Below are 25,325 nucleotides of genomic sequence, written 5' to 3' on the forward strand. Positions count from 1 at the left end.
CAGAGACCAGTGGGGACCTGGGTAGCAGAAGAACAGGCGCCGCTGGGGATTGGGGGTGGTGAGCATTGCTTTTTTTTTAACCCCCTCCTATCAATATATTTTTTGGCATTTGGCAAATACGGATGGCTTTAAAGCTTCAGACATTTATGAGATATATATCATACATAGGATAAAAGGGATTTTCCAGGACCCAGCAACCCACCTTAAAGGGTGTTTTAATATATGCAAATGAGCCTTTAGGAGCAACAAGGGCGTTACCATTACACCTAGAGGCTCTGCTCTCTCTGCAACTGCCACGTCCTATGCACTTTGATAGGGCCAGGTAGTGTAAACATGATCCCTGTCAAAGTGCAGATGGAGCGGAGCCTCTAGGAGTAATGGTTACGCCCCCATTGCTCCTAGAGGCTCAATTGTGCATATAAAAAAAAAAAATTCTCAGCAATGCGGGCACATATGAACATGGGACCAACACAGATGCCTTCAGCTGCCAAGCGCACATGTGACCGGTCAGCCAGTGTCATAGGTACAAATCTGCTGACAGATGCCCTTTGATTACTCATCGCTCGCCCACATAAGAATGGGGCTCGGCCATTCTGGAACCCACTCACATAACGCTTCTGTCTGAAATATCCCATATCCACTGACATCTCATACGCTTCTGGTCTGGTCTATGGACGGGAGCGTCACTTTTGCTGCCCAGGACGGAGGAGGTGCGGTGGTGGGGTCCAGAACTACTCGTCTCCAAGGCGCATGTGAAGATGAGGTGGATTCAGTTCTGGCCCCATCCACAGGACCTACCCTGGGATGCAGAAGTGACATCCTCATCCATAGACCAGAAACTTGGAAAAAGGAAGTGACATCGGCACATGCGTCACGTGACCAGGTTTAAGACAGGCCGATCTATACAAACTTTACATGTGCAACTATATTGAAAAAATAACTTTCTGCAGGCCACATAGGCTTAGTTTAGATGGGTTGCTAGGCCCTGGAAAACCCCTTTAAATAACGTGATTTAGTCATACTCGCCCGTTAGAGATCTACAGTAAAAGCGGCGCCCGGCAGAATCAATCACCTGTTCCACTCTCAGCATGTCGATGATTTGGTCAAACAGCGGTGTTCTCAGTACATCCCGGTGGATGAGCAGAGTCTCCATAGCATTGCAGGCCGCAGGGTACTCGCACTTGGAATCTCGAACTAAGGATATTAATAAAAAAAAATACACATAGTGCCCATAAGACGTTGTTACAAAAACCTTCAAGGTCATTCTTTTTGTAATTATTTTTTTTCATGGGTCGGTTAGGCCATAGACTTCAGACATCTGTATTGTCATTGGTCAAACGAAATTCTGGCCCATAGCTACCAGCCACTCAATTCTGCATGTTCTTTTCAAAAGGGGGATAAGCCACTGCCAGGGCTTCTTGGAACGCCATGCTGAAATCCACCATGGCCAAACCTTCCACCGTCGGAGGAGAGTCAGATCGGAAATCAGCCAACCTCTACCCAGTGTGTGCGGCAGGTATAAACTGCTCCTAATTTGCTATGGACTCCTGTACTTACCGATCCTTGTGACTTTCTCCACACTGGCCTCATTGTCCACATAGACATGACATATGCCCTCACTGTGGCCCATGACTGGTATTCCCTTCGCAGCTTTCTGAATATCCCGGACCAGCTGAGAAGAGCCACGCGGGATGATCAGGTCAATCAGCTTATTCAAGCGGCACAGATCCTCAACATCCTCCCTGGTGTTCACCTGAAACGCAATGGACGGATTAGTACTTATTACTGGTGTGATTGCTGTATATTTGTGAGACATGAATACATTCCTACACATCATCTATGACCGACTGTCTTAAAGGGGTTGTCCAGGCTTCTCTCCTCCCGAGCGTACTCTTGTCTATGGTCCAGACATCCCCTTTAAAAGGGTTGTCTCATCATGGACAATGGGGGCATAACGCTAGAATATGCCCCCATTGCCTTATAGGTGCGGGTCCCACACCTATATCAAGAACTAAGCCCCGCAAGTGAAGGAGGGCGCACTGCGCAGCCGCCCTCTATTCATTTTCTATGGGGCAAACGAAAATAGCTGAGCGCTGGCTCGGCCATTTCCGTCGGCCCCATAGAAATGAATGGGAGTGGGGGCCGCACATGCGCGGTACGCTCCCATTCACTTCTATGGGGAGCCGGCTTTGTGGTGGCCACCACCTTGCGGGGCTCCAGTCTCGATATAGGTGCGGATCCCAGTGGTGGGACCCACACCTATAAGACAACAGGAGCATATCATAGCGATATGCCCCCATTGTCCATGATGAGACAACCCCTTTAATGCTCACGCAGCAGAAGTGCAGTGAAGACAGGCCTTGAAGGAACACTGCAAGTAAAACTGAGCCGTGCTTAGAGCCGGGCCTGTGGTGGCAAATAAAAATAGGGATTTGCATTAAATTCCTTAAAGGGGTCTTCCTGCTTTAGGTGGAAACTTGTCAACACCAAGGGTCAGTCTGCAATAAACAAGTAATCATTACTTAGCTGGTGTCCCTGCACTTGGTCTCCCAACCTGGATCTGCTTACCTGGCTGCAGCAGTGATAGGACATTGACAACACGTGTCCACTGCAGCCTATCACTGGCCTCTTTGGTGCCCCACCGAGGCCACCGATTGTCTGCAGCGGTCACATGTTGACGTGATGTCATTCCTGTGGCACAAGATCTGCCAGGTAGGTAATGATCACCTCTTTATTGCAGGCAGATCCCTGTGTAACATGCTTTGGTTTCTAATTCTGCGCAGTTCCTCCGCGATCACGCTTTGTTCATAGAGGTGACACGTCTCACAGGGTTGTCCATGGCCCTCAGTTGCACACAGAATAAAATGTCTTGTTTTCTCAGAAACACCACAAATGAGTTGCACGAGACTGGTATCCTTTTAATCATCAGGGTCAACCCTACCAGGCAGTATCCGTGGTTTAATAGGGAGTGATTCTACTCTAGCGCCCATACAAACATTATGCTAAAATATTACATTGCCGATGGCGGCACAGTAATAATTATTAAGTAAAAGCTTTAAAACTAAAATTACGTACCAGCTGGATGGCATCTTTGACCCCATGGATAGACAGTGCCTCCTGGGTGAGCCGGTACAGAGTCTGGTTGCTGTTAGACGCCTCTTTTCCTCCTTTCAACAACAAACCATTGCCGCTGGCTATAGCCAATGCAGAAACCTGATGAGGACACAAGACGAGAAGAAATAAGCGGGCGTCACAGTTTACCACACAGAGGCCAGAATAAGAGATGTTCGGCATCTTCTCGATACGCGTGTATGTACCAGCTGTATGCATTGACCTCAATAATATAAAAAGGTAACTGACTGGCTCCTCAGCTCCCCCTAGTGGTGGCTGCTGGCAGAAAGAATGTTATCATGCAAAATACATTGGTGGGGTCATGTACAATTCATCATCGGGTTTTTGCTGCCCTATCTCAGGGTAATGTAAAGTTTTGACAGACCTTGATTCCAGCAGTATATCACTTAATTACCAGTAATAAAAGAAAAAAATCTGCAGCGCGAGCCATTATATTCACGAGAGCAGGCCAAGTCCCTCTCCACCTTGCTGCTGATTGAATGCTTTCTCCCCATTAGAGCTCATGCACATAAACGTATTTATTTTGTGGTCCACAAAAAAAATAAAAGGGTCTCTTTTTTTTTTTGGGTGGGGGGGGGGGGGATCCAATTTAAAAAGGACTTTCCTTGTCCACAAAAGAGTGGGGCATGTTGTATTTTTTTGCATAACAGACTTGGGGACATACGGATATGGAATGAACACCGAGTCATTTCCGTTTTTCGAGGCCCCATTGAAATAAATGGTTCTGCATACAGGCCGCAAAAAAACCGAATGTACAAAAAAATAATAATACGTTTGTGTGTATGAGCCCTTACTGTGCACATGGGGTAGCTTGCTGCCCATAAATACGGAGTACTTCATGGTACGTGCTGATCCTCAGGACTCTCGGCTCACACATCTCGCTGCACCTAATAAACCGTGATTTTCTTAAAAACTGCTGCATATTGTCAGTAAGTGACCCACTGCAGGAATCAGGGTGACTTCATACTACCCTCCAGCATAAACCTTTACACAGGTTGTAGTACCTGAGGAAGACAGTCTGGCCGGGACTCGAATATAACAAGCAGGACTCCTATGGGTACGGTAACTTGTTCTAGTTCCAGTTCCTTAGCGACCCGTGTCCTACGTATGACGCGCCCCACGCTGTCCTGGGAGGAGACGGCTATCTGTCTAAGTCCTATGGCCAGGCTGTTCAGTTTTGCTGCTGAAAGGCTTAATCTCTTCAATAACGGAGGTGCCAGTCTTCCTATAAAACAGAAAGAAATTGAGAAAAAGGTCAGAGATGGGAGAGAAGGAGCCATCAGCTGAGCTGCCTGACGGAAGACAGTAGAAATACACAGCCTGCTACTAAAGAATCTAAAGGCAGTACAGAGAAAAGAGCTCAAAATAATTAATAATGACCAATTGAAAAAAAGATTTTTTTATCTCAAAGTGAATACAATGCAATAATAGAAATAAAATGCCGCAAAGGTGTACATAGTCTTTAAAATTTCACCATTCTTTCTCAAAATGGACATCTTTGGGGGCATTTATAGTATTGCATGCTACTTATTTTGGGCTAGATTTTCAGCTGGTCCTTGTTGAACATTTTCTTCTACAGCCTACAGTTTCCCAGCATCTGCAGGTTGTTTTTCTCCTTCTCAGTGAATGTCAGACAGCTGCTCCTGAATCTATAGCCCTTATCTCTAGTTCCCCGACAGGTCATAAATACTCATTTAAGGCTTTTTTTTTTAGCCTAAAATAAGTAGAATGCAATAAAAATGCCCCCAAAAGGTGTCTTTCACGGGATTGTGTTTTTCCACATATACATTGCCACTCTTGGTCCGTGTCTGGTACTGAAGTACAGCTCCACTATGTTAAATAGATCATACTTTTAATACCAGACATGGCCTATGGACAAAGATGGCCCCGTTTCTAGAAAAACCCAGACCCTTTCTTCTAATTTCAGGCTGCTTTTAAGCACTCAAAATTTTTCTGCTTACCAATGTTTGACTCGCCATTTCCAATGCTTAACGGAGTTGTCTCATGAAAAATAGTCTACAGTTTTCAAACCAGCACCTGGATCAGAATTCTTTTATAATTGCATGACGTTCAAAAATGTATCTGTATAGCGCCACCTGCTGTTTGTACTTTTTCCTTATTTCTTTGTCCTGCTCACTGAGATGGCCGCACATGCTCAGTTTCATCCTCAATTGCCTCCTGAGCTGCGATAGGGAGAGCTGAGACACGCCCCCTGAGCTGTGATAGGGAGAGCTGAGACATGCCCCCTGAGCTGTGATAGGGAGAGCTGAGACACGCCCCCTGAGCTGTGATAGGGAGAGCTGAGACACGCCCCCTGAGCTGCAGCAGAATAGACACTCCCCCTGAGCTGTCAGCTTGATATAAATCTAGCAGAACAATGAATGGGGAGATCTCTGGATCCATGTGAGGTACAGGGCTGGGCCTGGTACTATGTCTGATTTCCATTTTTTACATTAGTCATGGGAAACCCCTTTAATGTTTTAGACCCGTCATACTTTGTGGTAAACCAACCCTATGGGAAGAACTTACCTTTCTCCTCAGCTGTTTCCATGTCCTTCCTGTTTGCAGCAAGAATCTCATCTCTGTGATCCGTCAGTAAGTCAGCCAGGTGAAAAATGATTTCTGCTCTCTGTTGCGGGAAATGACAAAATGTTAGCGCTCTTAAAGTAACCACCGAGACATTCAACAGGCTCCGGGTACAGGAGGTACAAATTGTAGTTTCTGGGCCCCGATGTAATATCTGTAACAGGACCCCCTCCTACCATATGCTTATAATGCTTATGTGACAAAGAGGCTGTTGTGGGCCCCCGTAGGCAAGGGCCTAATTCCACTGCTACCTTGGTACTCCACCGCCTCTGCGTTTTCAACACCGAATCCTCCAAAGTAGGAGTGGGCGATATAAACAACATACATTTGGGCAACGATATAGATTTTGTATAGATGACCACTGAGCGGTAGTGAATTGAAGAAGCTTCTCACTCACCGCTCCGTGGCCTCCCGACTCAGCACCGCGCTGCACTGACCAGGGTCTTGCGTGCACACATTGTCAGCGCGCTGGCTGACGCTGTGTGCGACGTCAGGTCCCTCCCAGTGCATGCTGGGAAGAAGACACGGTCCGTCTCCTGCGGACTCCATTAGCCACTCTGCAGGAAAGGTACGGTAAGTATATTATCAGGGGCCCGTATCTACCCGGGGAGAGGGGGGGTGGGGGGGTGGAGGATGGCTATGACATGGGGCAGATGGCGCTAAAAATAATATATTGCGATATCTATCGTTATCGCACATGGTTCAAACTATATCGAGATATAGATTTATAGATTTTAGGCCATATCGGCCAGCCCTACTCCAAAGAACGTCTTAAGGGGCATTCACAGCATACAGAGGTATTCCGCCGACGCATACCGCTGTGCAGGCATACGGAGGCGTCTGTCAGCCATAAGCTCCCACGTTAAAAATAAACTACGTACTGCACGGTATACGCTTTAATTTTTACTTTATAGCGTAGTTGACTTTGCTATTCTACAACCGCCCATAGAAAAAAAGTAAAAAAAAAAAAGAAGGATACAGATACATCGACCTGAAATAATATGACGCTCTTTTGGTCTCTGTCAGGTGTGAATAGGGGCCTACCCATAGATAACGGGCAGTATTTCTAAATAACAAAAGGAAAAGATGAATCGATCGTTCCATCACCTGCTCGGGCTTCAGCGTTGCCAGACTCCTTCCGCCTGTACGGGCCATTTCAGCCTGTTGCTCCACAGTGGGCCCTGAAAAGGATCAGGCAAGACCCAGAGATAAATGCAGAGTTCTGCTTTACATACAGAGAGACCACAGTTTTCCTAGCTGGTAAGGCAAGACACTGGCTTTGCACATTAACTCCTTCAGGACCTTGCAATTTTCCATTTTGGCGGTTTTGTTTGTGTCCCCCCCCCCCACCCCCCACTGACTTCTCGGAGCCATAACTTGATTACTTTTCTGTTCACATAGCAGTATGAACGATTGCTTTTTGGGGGGACAAGTTGTACTTGTTAATGGCACCATTTACTACTGCATGCAATGTAGTGGAAAGTTGGAAATACATTCTAAATAGAGTGGAATTGAAAAATAATATAAAAAGTAAAATAAATTCCGCCACAGTTTTATGGGTTTTGTTTTACGGGGTTCCCTATGTGGTTAAACTGACCTGTTCCCTTCATTCTCTGGGTCAGTACAATTATGGCGATGCCACAATTATATAGTTTTTCTTGGGTTATAATGCTGAAAATAACAAAATCCCCACATTCTGACCCCCATCAATTTTGTGACGAAAAGTGGCGAATGGGACATTTTTTCATGTTACAACGAAATAGTATGAGCATTTTTGGATGCGGCGATGGCCATTCTGTTTATCTTTTAAAGTTTTTTGTTTTTAATAATTCTGGGGAATGGGGGGGGTGATTAGAATTTTTTTTTTTATATTATAAAATATTTGTGTTTTTTACATTTTTCAAATCACCCTAGGTGACTATAACAAGCAATCATTAGATTGCCACATGTGTTTTGTAATAGATTTCTATTCACTACAGAATACAAGATTAAGCATAACGCAGCACTGCCACCTGCAGGCCAGCATTGGAATATACTTGTAATCGGCCTTGTAGCCTTGTACAGGCCCAGGCCTATTACTAGTATGAAATGTCTTCTCCAATCTCAGACAGGGGAAGGCAGACCGAGCTAGGAAGCACGTGGTTTCCAGTTTTAGTGCTCTTCGATGCCGTGGTCAGATTTGAACATGGTATAAGAGGTCAAATGTCTCTGATCAGAATTTTTGCCGATCGCAGACATTAGCCCCAGGCCTCTGCTGTTTAAAACAGCACAAACCAGGTGGTTATGGCACCTGCTGTGCTCGTAAGCTGGCACCATCTTTAAAGACTGGACCTCCACCGTACATGAATGGTGGAGTTCCGTAAAATGTTAAAGGTGTACTCAAGCTTTGGACTTCTAGTCAGTACTACTCTGAAGAAAGAAAAAAAGAAAGAAAAAACACTTACCTGTGCTTCACTGATTAGTTCCAGCGCAGAGGCTCCTCTCAGGGAGGACTCCAGTCCCAGGCATTTACACATCCAAACAGCAAATCATTGGACTCAGCAGTGACATGTCCTCAAGCACCAAGTCACTTTTAGGCGACATTGCTTGGGGACATGTCACTGCTGAGGTCAATGATTGGCGACAGCAATGCACATGACCAAGTCTAGGACCGAAAGGAAAGCTGAGAGGAGCCCCTGTACCAGAGCAGAGCATCAGGATTTCCTTTTTTGCGTACAGTACTGGCTGGAAGTAAAAAAGTTCCCTACAGCTGGAATTCCCCTTTAAGGCCCCTTTTTTTTGTAACTCACCAGCAGGTTTTACTTCTGAAAAGAACGTTCCAACTTTTTTCCCTTCAACAATATCAGCGATTACATGGCCGGATATTTTTGGATGCGTTCCATTAGCAATTACAACTGAGGTGCCACCCTGTAGGGCCCAAAGGGCAGCCTTCACCTGTAGCAAAAAATAAAATAAACAGTTATTATAGCCAAGAGATAGCCTGCTTGAAATAAAGAAACAAGTACATATAGGAGTTCTCGCCATCAAACTGGAGATTTACCAGAGCTCTACCTTAAAGGGGTTATCCCATGACTAATGTAAAAATTTAAAATCGATCATATAGTACATGACAATCTTTCTAACAAAGCTAGAACCAGCCCTGTACCTCACATGGGTCCAGAGATCTCCCCATTCATTGCTCTGCTAGATTTATATCAAGCTGACGGCTCAAGGGGAGTGTCTATTCTGCTGCAGCTCAGGGGGCGTGTCTCAGCTCTCCCTATCACAGCTCAGGGGGCGTGTCTCAGCGCTCCCCATCACAGCTCAGGAGGCAGTTGAAGGATGAAACTGAGCATGTGCGGCCTTCTCAGTGAGCAGGACAAAGAAATAAGGAAAGGAACAAACAGCAGGTGGAGCTATACAGATACATTTTATTGAAGAATATTTTCCGTGGGACAACCCCTTCAACAGTAAATGGCCTAGTGATCAAAGGATGAAAGTATGTGACATTACACCTCTTCTCCACATGACCAAAATCCCCATCTAGAAATATAAACTAAAAATAAAATAAGAGAACACCAGTATAAAGTGGAGACGTACCTTGGCCTCCATGCCTCCCATACCGACTCTTGATTTATTCCCAAACGTCACAGACTGCTGATCTCCCGGATAGAAAATGTCAATAAGTTTGGCATCATCAGACCCTGGTGGGCTGTCGAAAAGTCCTGCAGGCAAGAAGTGAAGAGATTACCTACAACTGCCAATGAAACAGAGTCTCCAAAAGGAAAATGGTCCCCGAACATATAACCCAACCCAGAGTCTGAAGGCCCTGCAAAAGGTTAAAGGGCTTCCGTCACCCCCAAAACCCATTTTTTTGGGGCTGTTTTTGGCGGTGGCTACCAGCAAGTAGACGCCCTACTTGCTGGTAGTGAAGCAATTAGAATATTTTAAAAAGATCAAAAAGATCGTTTTTTAATGAAAAGAAACCACAGAAAGGGGTAAGATCCCTATATAGGGAATAGTCGTGTTAAATAACGATTTTAACAAGCCCAAAAAAAAAATGGGTTTTGGGGGTGACAGAAGCCCTTTAAGAACCATTGGCCTTTTTTCGACCAAGCTTACAGAGTTCCCATCTTCGGTCCAGCACTTGCATACGTGGCCCTCCACACACCCACCAGTCTTAAAAACTAAGTTTTGGCTTACCCAAAATGTTTTAGATGATTTGAATGGTGGTGAGGCAGAGCGAAAAAACAGATGTCCAAAGTCATCCCCCCACCACACCCAAAAGGGACTCCCAGAAGGGCACCACATGCAAATGTTCAAAGTATTCTCAGACTCATTTATTGTTTTATGACGCCTCATGATAGGAGGACATTAAGGCCAGTTAATGGGGTCACGTCCAGTTATCGGTGCCGAACCCTGGCACGCTATACAGTAATATCACGAAAATTACCTTCCACATCAGATAGGACGATGATTAAATCGGCCTTCATTTCAACAGCTAGTCGGGCTGCCAGGCTGTCGTTGTCCTTGATGCTGATCACCTGCGGAGGAAACCAACGTCAGCGAAGAAAACCTGCATCAAGCGAGACGACAGGCGGGATATAAAGGGGAAACCAAGCAAGAGAAGCCAGTGGTGCGGAAGTCTGAGCTCTGCCATACTGGGTGTGGGGTTTGAGATGGATACAAGCCAAGGGCAGGAGAAGGCAGCCCCCCAAAAGCATAAGACTACACGCCCTGTATAGAGGAACATTGTAAGTGAAATTTAGAGGAGATGCTCATAGATTTATTTATTTTTTCATATGCAGAGGCCTCCATCAGGAATCGGAGGTACGGTACATGACCGCACATTTCTATGAGAAGCGTGGATTATGCATGTGAAGAATAGGAATTAGTAGATTAGATGCACATGCAATGCTAGCATTAATGCTCCTCATACAGGATTTGACCATTTCCTATGCATGGAAACGTCTGAAGCATTCTGGACAGCACATAACGCCCCTTGGCAGATGGATACGTCACCTCCTTTCTCCATCTTTAGCACTCCCCATGTTAGTGAGCCAAGCCATGCACTATTACTTGGGCAGCTCTGCATACAGCCCACAGAAATACTTCACCCACATTTACCCCCTGCAGATCACTATTTGGTTCTGGAGGAGGAACAACCGCGTCATTGGTATTAATAATCGGCACGATGTTCATCCGTAGCAGCTCGTGTAAAGTGCCGTTTAAATTCCGCCTCTTCTGCTCGTCGTGGAAATCCAGGTTCGTGACCAGGATCTATGAGAGAAAAATAAAAACATTCAAAGATAACTTTACATCTAAAAACGTTTAAGATCCCTTTGATCTGGCCAAGCCCCGTAGTCCCACATGCAGCACATGCGCAGTAATCTTCCCCTCTGTAGGGTAGGAATAAGAGGATGTAATGCACATGCGCAGAAATCCTGGCCAAGCGAGAGCAGTACTCGCTTGGGGAGAGGAGGGAAGGACAAGGGTGCAGTGAGAGGAAAGGACGCTCAATTGGGTTTAACGTGTTGGGGGGGGGGGGGGGGGGGTAGGGGGTACCTGCGCAGTCTAAGACTACTTTCACACTTGTGTTTTCCGGTGTTAAGATCGCACAGATCTCAATACCGGGGAAAAAGACGGTTCTGTTTAGTCCCCGTGCATTCTGAATGGAAAGAGATCCGTTCAGGACACAAAACCGCTGCAAGCCGTCATAAAAAACAGAAAAAACGGATCAGGCACTGAAAACAAAGTAATGCCTCTAGAGGCATTCCGTCATAATTTAAGTCTATGGGCTGCATAACGGATCCGTCCTGCTTCCGTTATGCAGCGGAATCCTCTCCTGCATAAGGGAAACGGGACGGATCTGTCAGGCAGACCATAGACTTCTCTTATGACGGAATGAATAACGGAATGCCTCTAAAGGCATTGCGTTATGCATTCCGTCATAGAATTGCGTTATGGTCCGTGTGGTAACGGAATCCATAACGCAATTCTGCTTTTATGAGTAAACAAATTTCATAGGTGGATATTCGCTCATCTCTAGTGATGAATCTGTTTTATTTATTTTTTGGAGCCTCAATACCAGAATTAGTAATGCAGGTCTGAAAGTAGCCCAACGCTGGCAGCACTGATTGATAATGTCAGACTGTACAGGGACCCCCCCCCCCCCCTTCTTGCAGGAATAATAAAGGAATAGATGCTCCAGTGTTGCTATTACATAGGGAATGCAAGTAGTTTCTAAATCGGACAGGTCAGGAGAGGTGACGGCTCCTCTCTAAGTCTGTGACCTTTACTCCACAGCACAAGACTCCGCTGCTGGCAAAAAGCCCAGACTTAGATTTTTTTTTTTCCATTCTATTCATAGAGCCAAGTCACCTCCTCCGCCAATGGGTCTGTTCAGGTGAAAATCACATGGAAAGAGTGTCAATAGAAATATCACATATTCCAAATTCCACCATCTGAAGTAGATGAGGATAATAATACAGAAAGGTCTGGTTTATGAGGCTGCCAAGTCTGCTTTCCAGTAAGGACAAGGTCTGCAGAGGGCGCAGGTCCAACATGGAGATAAGGGTAAAAAGCCAAGACATGTGGGATAGGCAATTACATAAATAACGATTCCCTACAAAACTTCTACTTTTATTTTATTTTAAGGGGATCCATCCCATATCAGACACAGACGATTTTACCAATGACTGCCGGCAGCTTCACAATCTGAATACTTAGTGCAGTAAACTGCAGTCTGCCGATAGACTTGCATGGCCATAGCTGAACTCCCCGATTACCTAATTACCATGTATAAAACTATCAAAGGTCAATACAGAGAGCTCTCCCATCATCTATTTATCCCCAGGACTGTGACTGTGACGAGGGGACATCCTCTGCGTCTTGAGGAAAGAAGGTTTGTACACAAACATGGAAGAGGATTCTTTACGGTAAGAGCAGTGAGACTATGGAACTCTCTGCCTGAGGAGGTGGTGATGGTGAGTTCACTAAAAGAGTTCAAGAGGGGCCTGGATGTATTTCTGGAGCGTAATAATATTACAGGCTATAGCTACTAGATTTCTGGAGAAGTGTGGTTAATCTACAGTTAGGGTCCATTCACATGTCCGTATGAACGTGTACGCATCCGTTCCGCAATTTTGTGGTATGGGGGGGGGGGTAAACGACACACATTCTTCTCAATTGGAGTCACAAAAGATGTGGACAGCACACTGTGTACTGTCCACATCCGCAGTTCTGTTCCGCGGCTCCGCAAAAAAGATAGAGCATGTCTTATTCTGGTCGGCAGCCACGGACAAGAATAGGCATGTCTATCACAGGGCCGGCCATGTGCGGTCAGCAAAGTGCCGGTGTCCCTGTTTTCTACCTCATGTTGCCTTCCTCTGGATCAACATTGCAGGTTAACAGTCTGAAGTGGATGGACGCAGCTCTTATTTTAGCCTCACAAACCATATTACAATGCAAATCTTTAAAAGGGTTTGTTTCATCACATGCAACCCCTTAGGTTCACATGATCGATTTCGGCACATATTCCACACTGAAAACCATGGGAAAACCGTTTGTATTCCGCCTCTCTTGGAATTTTTCCACATGTGAATTAGCAATGACGCTGCAGAGTCAATTGTTGCTGCTGTTTCTGCACGGAAACCATGGTGGGTGGCCGCTATCTGATTAGCCACACTGAATGGGACTCATGGGTTCCACAATGGATTTTACACTTAGGGTGGTAAAATACAGCTTTCAAAAAAAAAAAAAAAAGCGCCAATTTGGAGAATGGGCCCGAGCTACGATACCAAGCACATGCAGGATACAATGGACAGCGCTGTGCTCGGCGAGCTGCGAGGAAGCGCTGACTGGTGCTGCAGCCTCTTCACAAAGATGATCAGCAGGGTTTTTGGGTGCCAGACAGAGGTGCCATTTTACCATTGCAGACTGTTTGTAAAATGACCACGATGGTCTCCATCAGTCCGATTGCCATGGATCCAGTTCCCAACACCACTGGCAAACAGCTGGTTTTACTGGTGGAAGGGACAGTCTCCTGTTTACTACCCCTGCAGTGACGGCTATAGGAGAGATGTACTACTACATATTGCCACTCAAACCACCGATCTTCTACAGGATACACAGACGTGCTGCTTGTCGGCCCCTGTCTGCTCTGGCATATAGAAGGTGGACCCACCTTGATATATAGAAAGAGGTTATTGATACTGCACCGCCACTCACCTGTGCTGCGCATATACTGTACTGGGTGAACATAGCTTCATAGAGAGCCATAAGCCCGCTCTGCCCGGCCGCTGCACAGGCCCGTGCCTCCAGTACCGGAACTTGCTGAATAAAAGGAAAAAAATAATATTACTACTACTACATAATACTAATAAATACTAATTAGAATTCTCGCACACATCCGCTTTATTTGCTATACAGCTATATGGTGGTTGTATTGCTCACCATGTCTTTCAGCTGGTTCTGCCCCGAATGCAAGGCTTGTCTCACGCTCTGCGACAATAGGATTTCATGGCGGAGACGCTGCTTCCCAAAAGCCACGGCCCCGCTGGTGACGATCATCATTTCCCGCCCTTGGTTCTGCAGAACAGACACCTGCGGCAGAAGAGCAGTATGTTCCGGTGACACTGAGCGGCTGAACGGGTGGGGGGTGGAACATCACAATCCCCTTACAAATGGGTTTGTACTGACTTTCCAAACTACAGTCAATTACAATACCCTCTAAGACTCTACCCACCATGATTACCGGGGCCCTGGGTCTCCCCATATGAATGAAGCTGCGGTCAATCAGGCGTGCTGCCGCTCCATTCATCTCTAAGGGACCACCCAAATACAGCTCTCACCCATCTCCAGCAGTCCCATAGAGATGAATGGAGCGGCAGAAGGCACCGACCAAGCGCGTATCGCTATCTCATGGATAGGGGGGACTCAATTTGTAACTAATACTAAGCCAATCTACGAAAATAAATAAATAACTAGGCAATTAAAGGGTTTGGCCCATCACATACATTGGGGCATATTGCTAGGATATGCCCCCCAATGTCTGATAGGGATGGGTACCAAAGGTGCGACCTGGACCCATCCCTAGAACGGAGCACACAAAGTGTAGGAGAGCAGACCAAATACGTGGCCACTCGGCCACTGCTCCATTCACTTCTATGGGGCTGACAGGAACAGCCAAGCTAGCGCTCAGCTATTTTCGGCAGCCCCATAGAAACAGATGGAGGGTGGCCAGTCCGCTCTCCTTCACTTTGCAGGCTCCGCAATATTTCCCAATGTATGAGACGGGCCAACTCCTTTGAAATGTATAACAAACCAAATTTTTATTTTTTTTAATACCACGGTAACCATAAATACACATTATACCAAAATAACTTCATTAATTGGCAAGCTATACACAAGCCCCATAAAAACATATGACAGGTGAAGAACATAATACAGAAAAATATAAAAAGGGCCGTACAACGTACGAGAGCGTATAATGCAAAAAATAAAAAATAGTCAGTCAGCGAATACTGAATTAGAAATAGGTGCTAAACACCATAAATCAGAGATGCCCACCCTGCGGCCCTCCAGCCGTTGTAAAAATACAACTCCCGTCTCCCCGGCATGCCCAGACAGCCTACAGCAGGGCATGATGGGAGTTGTAGTTTTGCAACAGCTGGAGGGCTGCAGGTTGGGCATCACTGCCATAAATGATTGCACCCGTCAGAGTAATCGGGCTATATAAACCCCTCCATATAGTTCTAAATAGCACCAGAGAGAGACAAGTCTGTAGGAATACAGACGCGCCACCTCACCGTGCGACGCTTTTCTTCACTTTGCAAGAGGTGAGGAGAAGGCTATCTTGCCTGTAAATGCTGTATATCTAGCAAACATGGAATCTATGAATCCAGCCCAGACAGAGGCTAAATCAGGGACCAGCAACCTTCAGTGTTCCAGCTGTTGTGAAACTACAACTTCCAGCATGTACAACTGTTGCTGGGAGTTGTAGTTTCACAACGACTGGAGTGCAGGAGGCTGCTGACCTCTGGCCTAAACAGTCATGTGAATGCAAGGCAGCAAAAGCCTCAAGGGCCCTTTACACAGGCCGACAATTCCTATAAATGCTCAATAGCGATTATCTGGCAGTGTAAATGTACCGCCGATTAGCCGATGAACGAACGTTTCGATCATTTGTGCAGCAGATCGTGGTGTCTAAACAAGCTCTGCTGCTGGCAAACTATGAGACAGTATGGGGGAAGAGCGATGGCATTAGCAATGACTGCTCCCCATACTGTGGAGGAGATCACTGCATGTAAATAGAGCGGTCTCTCCTTCACTGATGAGCAGGCGAGGAAGGGGACCTTGAAGGGGTTCTCCAGGAATTAAGAAAATGAAAATATTTAAAAGGGGGTTATCCAGTTTCTTAAAACCTCCCCACATGTGCCGGGCCCCTTCTCCCTGAGCACAGATGAAAACATCCGGTGTCGGGGAGGGGAGCAGCCAATGGCAGGCGGGGGCGAGCCTCCCTAGAGTCACCCGCGATGCTAGGGAAGCTCGCCCCCGTCTGCCAATCGCGCCCACCCCCACCCTTGTGCATGGAGAAGCGAGGGGCCCGGCACATGTGGGGGGTGGGTTTAGGAAATTGGATAACCCCTTTAAATAATTACTTTACTATGAATATATTCCCAAATACCTTTCATTAGTTATAATGGCTTGTTTTGTCTGACGAGCAATCAGGGAAAATAAATGGTCGCCGTCCCATAAGTACACACAGAACCTGTCCTAATCACACAGCAGGACAAGTTACCTGACAATACTGAGGTAAAGAGCCGCCTCATCCTCCTCTCTGCTCCTCCAGTCAGGGGTTATTATCCTGAATACAGATAAGATCTTCAGCTGAATCTCTTTAGGAATGGAGTTCATAAGGAGACAAAGTACAGAGAGGACGGACAGGACAGACTGTGGTAATGGAGACTACATACAAGAGCTGCTGCTTATTACCACATCCCCACCTTCTCTCTGTACTTCATGTCTCCTCATGAACTTCATTCCTACAGAGATTCATGTTATCAGCTGTATTCAGGATGATAATCCCTGACAAGCAGAACAGAGAGAAGGATGAGGCAGCTCTTTACCTCAGTGTTGTGAAGTAGCATGTCCCCCTGTGAGATTAGGACAGGTTTTATCTGTACTAATAGGACGGCGACCATTTTATTTCTCCTAAAGATCACTCACCAGACAGGACGAGCTATTATAACTAATGAAATGTATTTGGGAATATATTTATAATAAACTAATATTTAAGCATTTTCTTAATTCCCGGAGAACCCCTTTAAGGAAGAGCTTTTAGGGCAGAGATCCCCGTCATACAGCTCAGTTTTGAAGATTATAATCTGTCGCATGTCCTTTGGTTATAACGATACAGGTTTTATAATAGGTCTGCATTCAGTCCAAAGGTAACTTTCTACAGCCATTCTCCTGTCACATGCCATGCCAATGTTGCTCACCTGCTCTACGATGGATGCCAACCGACCTAGTGCTAAGCCGCACTCATCTCCTCGTGTCACCACAGCGCTCCCGAGCTTTACCACAATACGCTTGGCGTGCTTCAGCTCGCTGCGGTGCGCGAACGGCTTTCCATGCGAGCGGATAAGAGGCATAGTCATAAAAGGAATGTTGCTCCATTGCCGGGCAGAGATGCAGGCTGGAACACCTGCATTACAAACCAAACACTGATTAGAACCACAACACCCATCATCCAAACAGACCGCAAACTTCCTCTCTAGATCATGAACATAAAATTAATAAATGATAGTTCATCCACACTGATGAGTAAGAATTGGGAAGGTATCCCACCAGGAATGCCGACATTAACGCCTGGCTGCCCTAGACCACTAGAGATGCCAACTAACCTCTTACAGACCGACAGTGCCAAGGAAGCTGACACTAACTCCTAATTGCCCTAGACCACCAGGGAGCAGGGATACCGAAAATCAAAACCATAGACCACAAAGCAGAATAACTCCTTCTTGCCCTGAGCCACCAGGAAGTTGGCACTAACATCTTGCTGCCCTAGACCACTAGTGAGGCTGAAAATAAATCATTAAAGTCCTAGACCAGTAGGGATTCTGACATTAACTTCTTGCTGCCTAGACCAATAAGGAAGCTGACTAACTCCTTACTGCCCTAAGCCACCACGACGCCTACATTAACTCATTACTGCCCTAGACCACCAGGGATGCTGAAAAGCCCTTACTACCCTAGACAACCAGGGAAGTCAACCGCTTACTGCCGTAGACCACAGGGATGCTGACATTAAAGGGGTTTTCCGAGATTTTTAAATTGATGTGCTATCCTCTGGATGGATCACACCACCTTTTTATTAGAGCTCATGCACACGAGACAGTTTGTATTTTGCAGTCCGGGGATGACGTCCGTGTGACATTTGTTTTTTGCTGATCCATTGCAACAATGCCTGGGCTTGTCCGCAAAACGGACAAGAATAGGACATGTTCTATTTTTTTTGTGGAACGGCCTTGCGGACATACGGAATGCACACTTACGTTTTTTATGCGGCCCCCATTGAAATGAATGGTTCCGCACATGGGCTGTTTATAAAAAAAAACATAACGGACAAAAAACACGTTTGTGTGCATGAGCCCTTAGACTGGTATTTTTGAGTAAAAAATGTCACATCGTGACTAGAAATGTGGTCCCGGTGATCGGGGTCTCTCTCCCTGTTCTACATGTTTGCAGGTGCTTCATCCACCAATAATGCTGAGCTGTCACTTAAGTTATAAGAAAAAAAAAAAAAAAAAAAGAGAAGAAGAATGCAAGATGTCTTAAAGGTACTTTTAACCTGCCGTTCGGAAATCTAGGAATTGCAATGATAAGTGTTACTTATGTAAGTTAAAAGGAGTCTGTCACCGCATTTTTACTTGTACTTCTGGCAGCGTTCTGCTGTACAGCATGTTAAACGTCCCTTTATTTGCATTTGAGAGAGTTGCTTGCAGCATAAAATGATCTTTGAGTTAGGGCACTTTCACACTTGCGTTGTTGGATTCCGGCAGGCAGTCTCCGGAACTGCCTGCCAGATCCAGGAATCCATATGCAAACGGATAGCATTTGTAGACGGATCGGGATGCGGATCCGTCTCACAAATGCATTGCAATACCGGATCCGTCTCTCTGGTGTCATCTGGAAAAACTGATCCAGTATTCTTTTTCTTCACATTCTTAAAAGGTCTGCGCATGCGCAGACTGGAAAACCGGATCTGCAGTATTTTCTCCGGCCAAATCCCCTAAGGCGGAGTTCACACGAGCGTGATTTCCGCGCGGGTGCAATGCAGTAGGTGAACGCATTGCACCTGCACTGAATCCTGACCCATTCATTTCAATGGGGCTGTGCACATGAGCATTTTTTTTCATGCATCACTTCTGCAATGCTTTAAAATCGCAGCATGTTTTATATTCTGCGTTTTTCACGCAGCCCTGGCCCCATAGAAGTGAATGGGGCTGCGTTAATAACGCATTGCATCTGCAAGCAAGTGCGGATGCAGTGCGTTTTTCACTGATGGTTGCTAGGAGATGTTGTTTGTAAACCTTCAGTTTTTTATCACGCGCGTGAAAAACGCATCAAAACGCATTGCACCCGCGCGGAAAAAACTGAACAACTAAACGCAATTGCAGCCAAAACGGACTGAACTTGCTTGCAAAATGGTGCGAGTTTAACTGAACGCACCCTGAACGCATCCGGACCAAATCTGTCACGCTCGTGTGAACTCAGCCTTACCCTGGGTTCACACCTGAGCGTTTTACAGCGCGTTCAAACGCGCTGTAAAACGCTTAAGACATGAAAACCAATGCTTCCCTATGGGAAGGGTTCACACCTGGGCGTTTTACAGCGCGTACGAACGCGCTGTAAAACGCCCGACGCTCAAACAAGTACTTGAGCTTCTTTGGGGCGTTTTGACGCGCGTTTGTGGCCATAGGACACTGCAGTCAATGACACAAACGCGCGTCAAACGCGCGTTTACTATTACAAAAAACGCGCATAAAAACGCGCGACAAAAACGCGCGTTTGAGGAACGCTCAGGTGTGAACCCAGGGTAAGAGCGACTGAACTGAAGACATTCTGATGCATCCCGAACGGATTGCTCTCCATTCAGAATGCATTAGGATAAAACTTTCCGGTATTGAGCCCCTAGGACGGAACTCAATGCCGGAAAACTTTAACGCTAGTGTGAAAGTGCCCTTATTTGTTAGGCGGCGCAAGAGCACTAAAAAGCTGCCTGGCCAGTGCTCATGGCCACAGTGATTTTTGTCATCTGTAAGTGTCGGGGGGGGGGGGGGGGGGGGGGAAATAATGATGTCGCAGGGAGAGTGAAGGAGCGATGGACGTTTAGGACAGGAGGGCTTAAACACATGCCTGATGGAAAACACCCCCCCCCCCCCCCCAATCACTTGGGGCCTCATTTGCATACCAAATAAAGATCATTTTATGCTGCAAGTAAGGCTACATGCACACGAGCGTGCTGTTTTATTGTGGTCCACAAAAAACGGAAGCCGCCCCGTGTGCCTTCCGCAATTTGCGGAACGGAAGGCCCATTGTAGACATGCCAATTCTTGTCCGCAAAACGGACAAGAATAGGACATGCTATATTTTTTTTGCGGGGCCACGGAAGGGAGCAACGGATGCGGACAGCACACGGAATGCTGTCCGCATCTTTTGCGGCCCCATTGAAGTAAATGGGTGCGCACCCGAGCCACAAAAACAGCGGCTCGGATGCGGACCAAAACAACGGTCGTGTGCATGAGGCCTAACTCAGACAAATGCTATATAAAAGGTATGTTCAGAACGCTGCCAGAAGTGTAATAAGTAAAAACGAGCTGACAGACCCCACTTAACGAGATTTCATAATCTCTGACCTTTATTGCCTATCCACAGGAAGACCCCTGGGACCCCATTCTAGCAGCTCTGCTATCTTTAGGTGCCGGGTGCCTGGAAATGCTATGATCACAGGGACTAAGGCTTGATTCACATGGCCGTATGTATTTTGCGGTCCGCAAACCATACGGATGACGTCTGTGTGCATTCCGTATTTTGCGGAACAGAACAGTCCTATCCTTGTCCGTAATGTGGACAATAATAGGACATGTTCTATTTTTGCAGACCCATTGAAATGAATGGTTCTGCATATGGTCCGCAAAAAAAAACCGGAATGGACAGGGAAAGAAAATACCTTTGTGTGCAAGATCCCTAGGGCTGTATTCACATGTAATTAAGGGGGAAGGAGAGAGAGCCATAGCACGTGAACACACGCCACTCCTGGGGGCATATTACATACAACTGAACTGGATCAGCCACATCCTGCTGACATCACAGCTCCACATAAAACACGTCCTTCACATTGCAAGCTACTTACATTTCATATGAGAAGATACTGTAGTGCGAACCCGGGAAAACAGACATGGGCCATGGATGGGGCCCCGACAACTCAGTGCAGCGCGGCTCAACATTTTGCTAGAAGAGAAGGGATGAGTAGTTACTAGAAGCAGCGTCAGTACAGTACATAACACACCCTCAAAGTCTATAAAAGGGTTGGACATCAGAAGGAAAATCAGCCCCGGCAGCAGTTTACTTTGTGCAGAGAGAAGGTCCATATAAAAGTCCAGATAAAGGTCAACGCAAGGGGTTCCATAAAGTGATCCTTTACGCCAGGGATCCGCCACCTCCAGCACTGCAGCTGTCCTAAACTACAACTCCCAGAATCCTCCTTTCACTTCTATAGGCTCAACAGAACGGAATCGCACAGTGCGGAGGTAGGTAAAGGTGCCACTGAAAAGGGTTCTTCAACCACGCGAAGTAGACAAGTCAAATCCTCTCACTTCTATGGGAGTTACAAGAAGAGCCAAGCAAGTGTGCATGCTAGGAGTTGTAGTTTCACAGCAGCTGGGGTGCCGAAGGTTGCTGACCCTAGCTTTATGCCTTTGTCCCAAATACAAAACCGCTTTCACACTAGCGTTTTTCTTTTCCGGCACAGAGTTCAGTCCTAGGGGCTCAATACCGGAAAAGAACTGATCAGTTTTATCCTAATGCATTCCGTTCAGGATGCATCAGGACGTCTTCAGTTCAGTCTTTTTGACTGATCAGGACGGAGATAATAACTCCGGCCCAAATAAACTAAAGACTTGCCTGAATACCGGATCTGTCCTTCCGGTCTGCGCAGACCGAAAAAAAAAAAATGCCTGATCCGTTTTTCTGGATGACACCGGAAATATGGATCCAGTAATGTAATGCATTTTTTCTGACTGATCAGTCGGCATACGTTTTGCCGATTCCGGCAGGCAGTTCCGGCGACGGAACTGCTCGCCGGATCACTCTGCCGCAAGTGTGAAAGTAGCCTTACCAATGCTCTAGCCTCGTCATAGGGACATGGTGTGGCTCCGATTCTCCAGACGCATCAATGTCTACACATTCCCAATCTCATTAGAACGTAGATTAAGATTCACACAGGACAATAAGTGTTGTCATAGGGTGAAAGTATTGGCCGTTCTGTGTGTTGGGGGGCCGCAATCTGCGGTCCCCCAATGCACAGGCACCATCCCTACGGCTGCTGCGATGGATACAGACCCATTTAACTTGAATGGGTCCGTCATCCGGCCGCACTGCAAAAAAAATCAAAAATTTAAATAGAGCGGTGCGGAGGCACGGACAGAAACCCTCCATAGTGCTTCCAGATTGCGGACCCATTCACTTGAACCCGCCAGACCAATGGCCGTGTGAATGAGCCCTAAGGCCTCTGTGAGTGGGGCCATATGTCCCAGAGCGGCATTGATCGTGCGCACGGGAGCACACAGCATCATAGATTACAATGATGCTGGGCACATCGGGCCGCCCGCGGGGCTATTGTCCCGCACTCATGTCATCATATGAAAGGTTAACCCTTCCACTGCCCTATACCACCAAGGATGCAGCTCTTAACCTCCTCACTATACTAGACCTCCAGGGATGGGGTCATTAACATGAGATATAGAAATTAGACCATTCATCATCTTAAATCCGAGGGGACTTGCCAATATATTAAAATTTTTCGGGCAACTTGGGTGGCAGTAACGAGGCAGATCTGTATTCTTGGAAAGCTGGACAACAACTCCAGTAGAAGATAGAATGATGGGCATACTGGTCTTTATTCCAGCTTTTCCAGAAACGGAAATCAGAATTGTATCAATGTGAGATCCCATAGGCTGAATGCAGGAATCCTGATCTGTGAGACAGTAAAGATGCCCCGCCAGCCTCTGACAGTCCCGCTACCCACCACGTCTAGAGCCGACGAGAGTCCTACCCCCACTGTTTGCATTGGCAGTGATAGGCTGCTGCTTCAGTCCATGCAGCCTATGAGCTCAGCAGGACGATGAACACACGGGAGATGATGAAACCCTCGTGCAGGATTGCAGGAGATGACACAAAAAAAGGAAAAGCAATGGGCAATAACAGAATGTGCAGGGCGCACCACCAGACAACGCACCGCTGCGTGATGCCAGGATGCAAACCCTGTGTCAGCAGCACCCGGCGCAAACAAGAAGTGAAGAACAGGCAAAGCTGGACCCAACTCTCAAGCTGATCTGCAACTACTACTCCCAGTATGTTCTGACAGCCAGTGTCTGGCACACACTGTGGTGGAGCAAAAGCAGATTTTAAATAAATAAAAATTAAAAAATAAATAAATATGTCTTAAAACTATTTTCTGCAACTTTCTAACAAACTTTGCATTGGAGTTGGTCACCGTTTTCAAGATCTCTGCTTCCTCTCAGTGAACGGAAGCTGAAACCCGTCCTGATCCTGTCCCGCTCTCACTGCTTATAACACAAGGGTAAAATCTCTGGTACACCATCACGAGCCATAATTACTAAGGTTGTATTCAGACATGGCGGCCGCGGTTCTTACCACATGACGGAGGATCATGTGGCAAAAATGGCACGGCTGCGCAGCAATTAGTAGCAGGAACGCTGTATCTGAACTCAGCCTGGCGGCGGCAGGTCTAGGTTTTATGCTGGACACAAAGTCTTGTGAGATAAAGTTATGTGAACAGAGCCCTACGGTCCTACGCTGCATCTCTTAAAGGGGGATGTACAGACTGACAACAGTCACGGAGAGACGCAACTACACGCTGGGTGCCAGATAGTGGTTTCAGCTCCCAGCGAGTAAAACGTGAGGGGTATCCTCAGGATAGGAATTAACGGAGCGGTGGGAGTTTTACTAGTGGGCCTCCCCCAACTGATGATGAGAATAGGGTCCCCTTGAAATGAATGGCGTGACAGATCGGACAGGAGTACTGCTGCTCCATTCATCTTGCTCCGGAAATAGCCGAGCGCGGTCTCCAAAATTCCCGTAGAGATGACTGGAGCAGCAGTACTCAGGCCTGACCTGTCAGTGCGTTTATTTCAGGGGGACCCCCAACCGATCAAATAGTTCTATGGGCCGAGGATAACGTCTCACAACCAGAATACCCCGTGACGTATCTGTCAGCAACATCATTACAGGTGCCATGAAACTACAACTCCTAGCATGCCCCACTGACTGTGTGCATGCTGGGAGTTGCAGTTTCACAAGAGGTTGCCGACCCCTGACAATGTTGCCTCCGGCTGACAGGTGGGTGACACGCCATCACGTCCATGAGGTCATGCGCCCATTTGGGCCCCGATTTGGCGCAGTGTAAATCACAACGCGGCAGCGGATAAAGAAAGTGATGACAGAATCACAATGGCAACAAGGGGACAAATTTATGAAAACCTATTTAATGCATTACCCCCTTTAAATCATCTAGCACAGGGGGGGGGGGGGGGTCAGCAACCATTAGCACTTCTGATTCGGTGAAACTACAACTCCCAGCATGCTTCATTCACTTCCATGGGAGTTCTGTAAAGAGCTGAGCAAGTGTGCATGCTGGGAGTCGTAGTGAGCCTCTCTGATCTAGCAGGTTGTACTTGGGAAGCCTGGCAGTGACGGTGCCCCCCTCCACTGCCACGTCGCCCACCAGTGGACATGACACATGTATCTAAATACAAACTGCAACACTGTTACAAACTTCCTACATTCAGAGAGGACCTAAACACCTGCACACCACAAACACACAACCCAAACTTCTGCAAAGCCAACCACAGCAGACAAAGCGTCCCACGCAGCACCTTTCATATGGCGCACATTGCTGACTATGCAAATGGTTTCACACACCCACAAAAGTCGCAGGTGACCCGCCGCCCCTGCTTACCCCCTCACCGCCTGCGGAGTCCGCACAGTCCCAGCAACAACAAAAACCAAAAACCCGGATTCACTACAATTTTATCCAGCACAAAAAAGCGTCCCGGCTGGCATGGTCCACTGCACATGCGCCGGGCACACGCAGGCAAGACCTGACGCGCATGCGCGGAAGATTTCCTCCATGCCGCTGCCGCCAAAGCCCCCCAGCTCCGCGCATGCGCGGTGAGGCGGACGCGCCTGCGTGACAACCGGCAGCGCCTTGGAGGGGAGTTCCTTCCTTGGAAGCTGTAACCATGTGGACGTGTCAGCGTGCTGTGTGTTAGTGCTGACACGGAAATATTCTCCTTATTAAAATAAATATGAGTAAAATTTAG

General features: G+C 46.9%; 1 protein-coding gene across 2 annotated transcripts in view; it reads right to left on the reverse strand.

Moving 5' to 3' along the window:
• The window catches only part of ALDH18A1 (aldehyde dehydrogenase 18 family member A1), a 30,626-nt gene extending 5,513 nt beyond the window's left edge, over positions 1-25,113 (reverse strand). Inside the window, exons 1-15 of one of the 2 annotated variants that reach the window (XM_044298331.1) lie at positions 24,962-25,113; positions 21,116-21,213; positions 17,199-17,404; positions 14,152-14,301; positions 13,927-14,031; positions 10,825-10,977; positions 10,151-10,241; positions 9,298-9,422; positions 8,508-8,652; positions 6,826-6,899; positions 5,662-5,761; positions 4,137-4,357; positions 3,076-3,213; positions 1,558-1,753; positions 1,073-1,194 (exon numbers count right to left, since the gene is read on the reverse strand). In XM_044298331.1, coding sequence (XP_044154266.1) covers positions 1,073-1,194; positions 1,558-1,753; positions 3,076-3,213; positions 4,137-4,357; positions 5,662-5,761; positions 6,826-6,899; positions 8,508-8,652; positions 9,298-9,422; positions 10,151-10,241; positions 10,825-10,977; positions 13,927-14,031; positions 14,152-14,301; positions 17,199-17,404; positions 21,116-21,209 — 1,920 coding nt within the window. In that variant the 5' untranslated portion in view covers positions 21,210-21,213; positions 24,962-25,113. Of the gene's footprint in view, positions 1-1,072; positions 1,195-1,557; positions 1,754-3,075; positions 3,214-4,136; positions 4,358-5,661; positions 5,762-6,825; positions 6,900-8,507; positions 8,653-9,297; positions 9,423-10,150; positions 10,242-10,818; positions 10,978-13,926; positions 14,032-14,151; positions 14,302-17,198; positions 17,405-21,115; positions 21,214-24,961 lie in introns of both variants that reach the window. The other variant, XM_044298330.1, reaches the window with a different exon arrangement.
• Positions 25,114-25,325: the final 212 nt, after the last annotated feature.

Source organism: Bufo gargarizans, chromosome 6 (genome assembly GCF_014858855.1).
Source record: "Bufo gargarizans isolate SCDJY-AF-19 chromosome 6, ASM1485885v1, whole genome shotgun sequence".
Taxonomy (NCBI): Eukaryota; Metazoa; Chordata; class Amphibia; order Anura; family Bufonidae; genus Bufo; species Bufo gargarizans.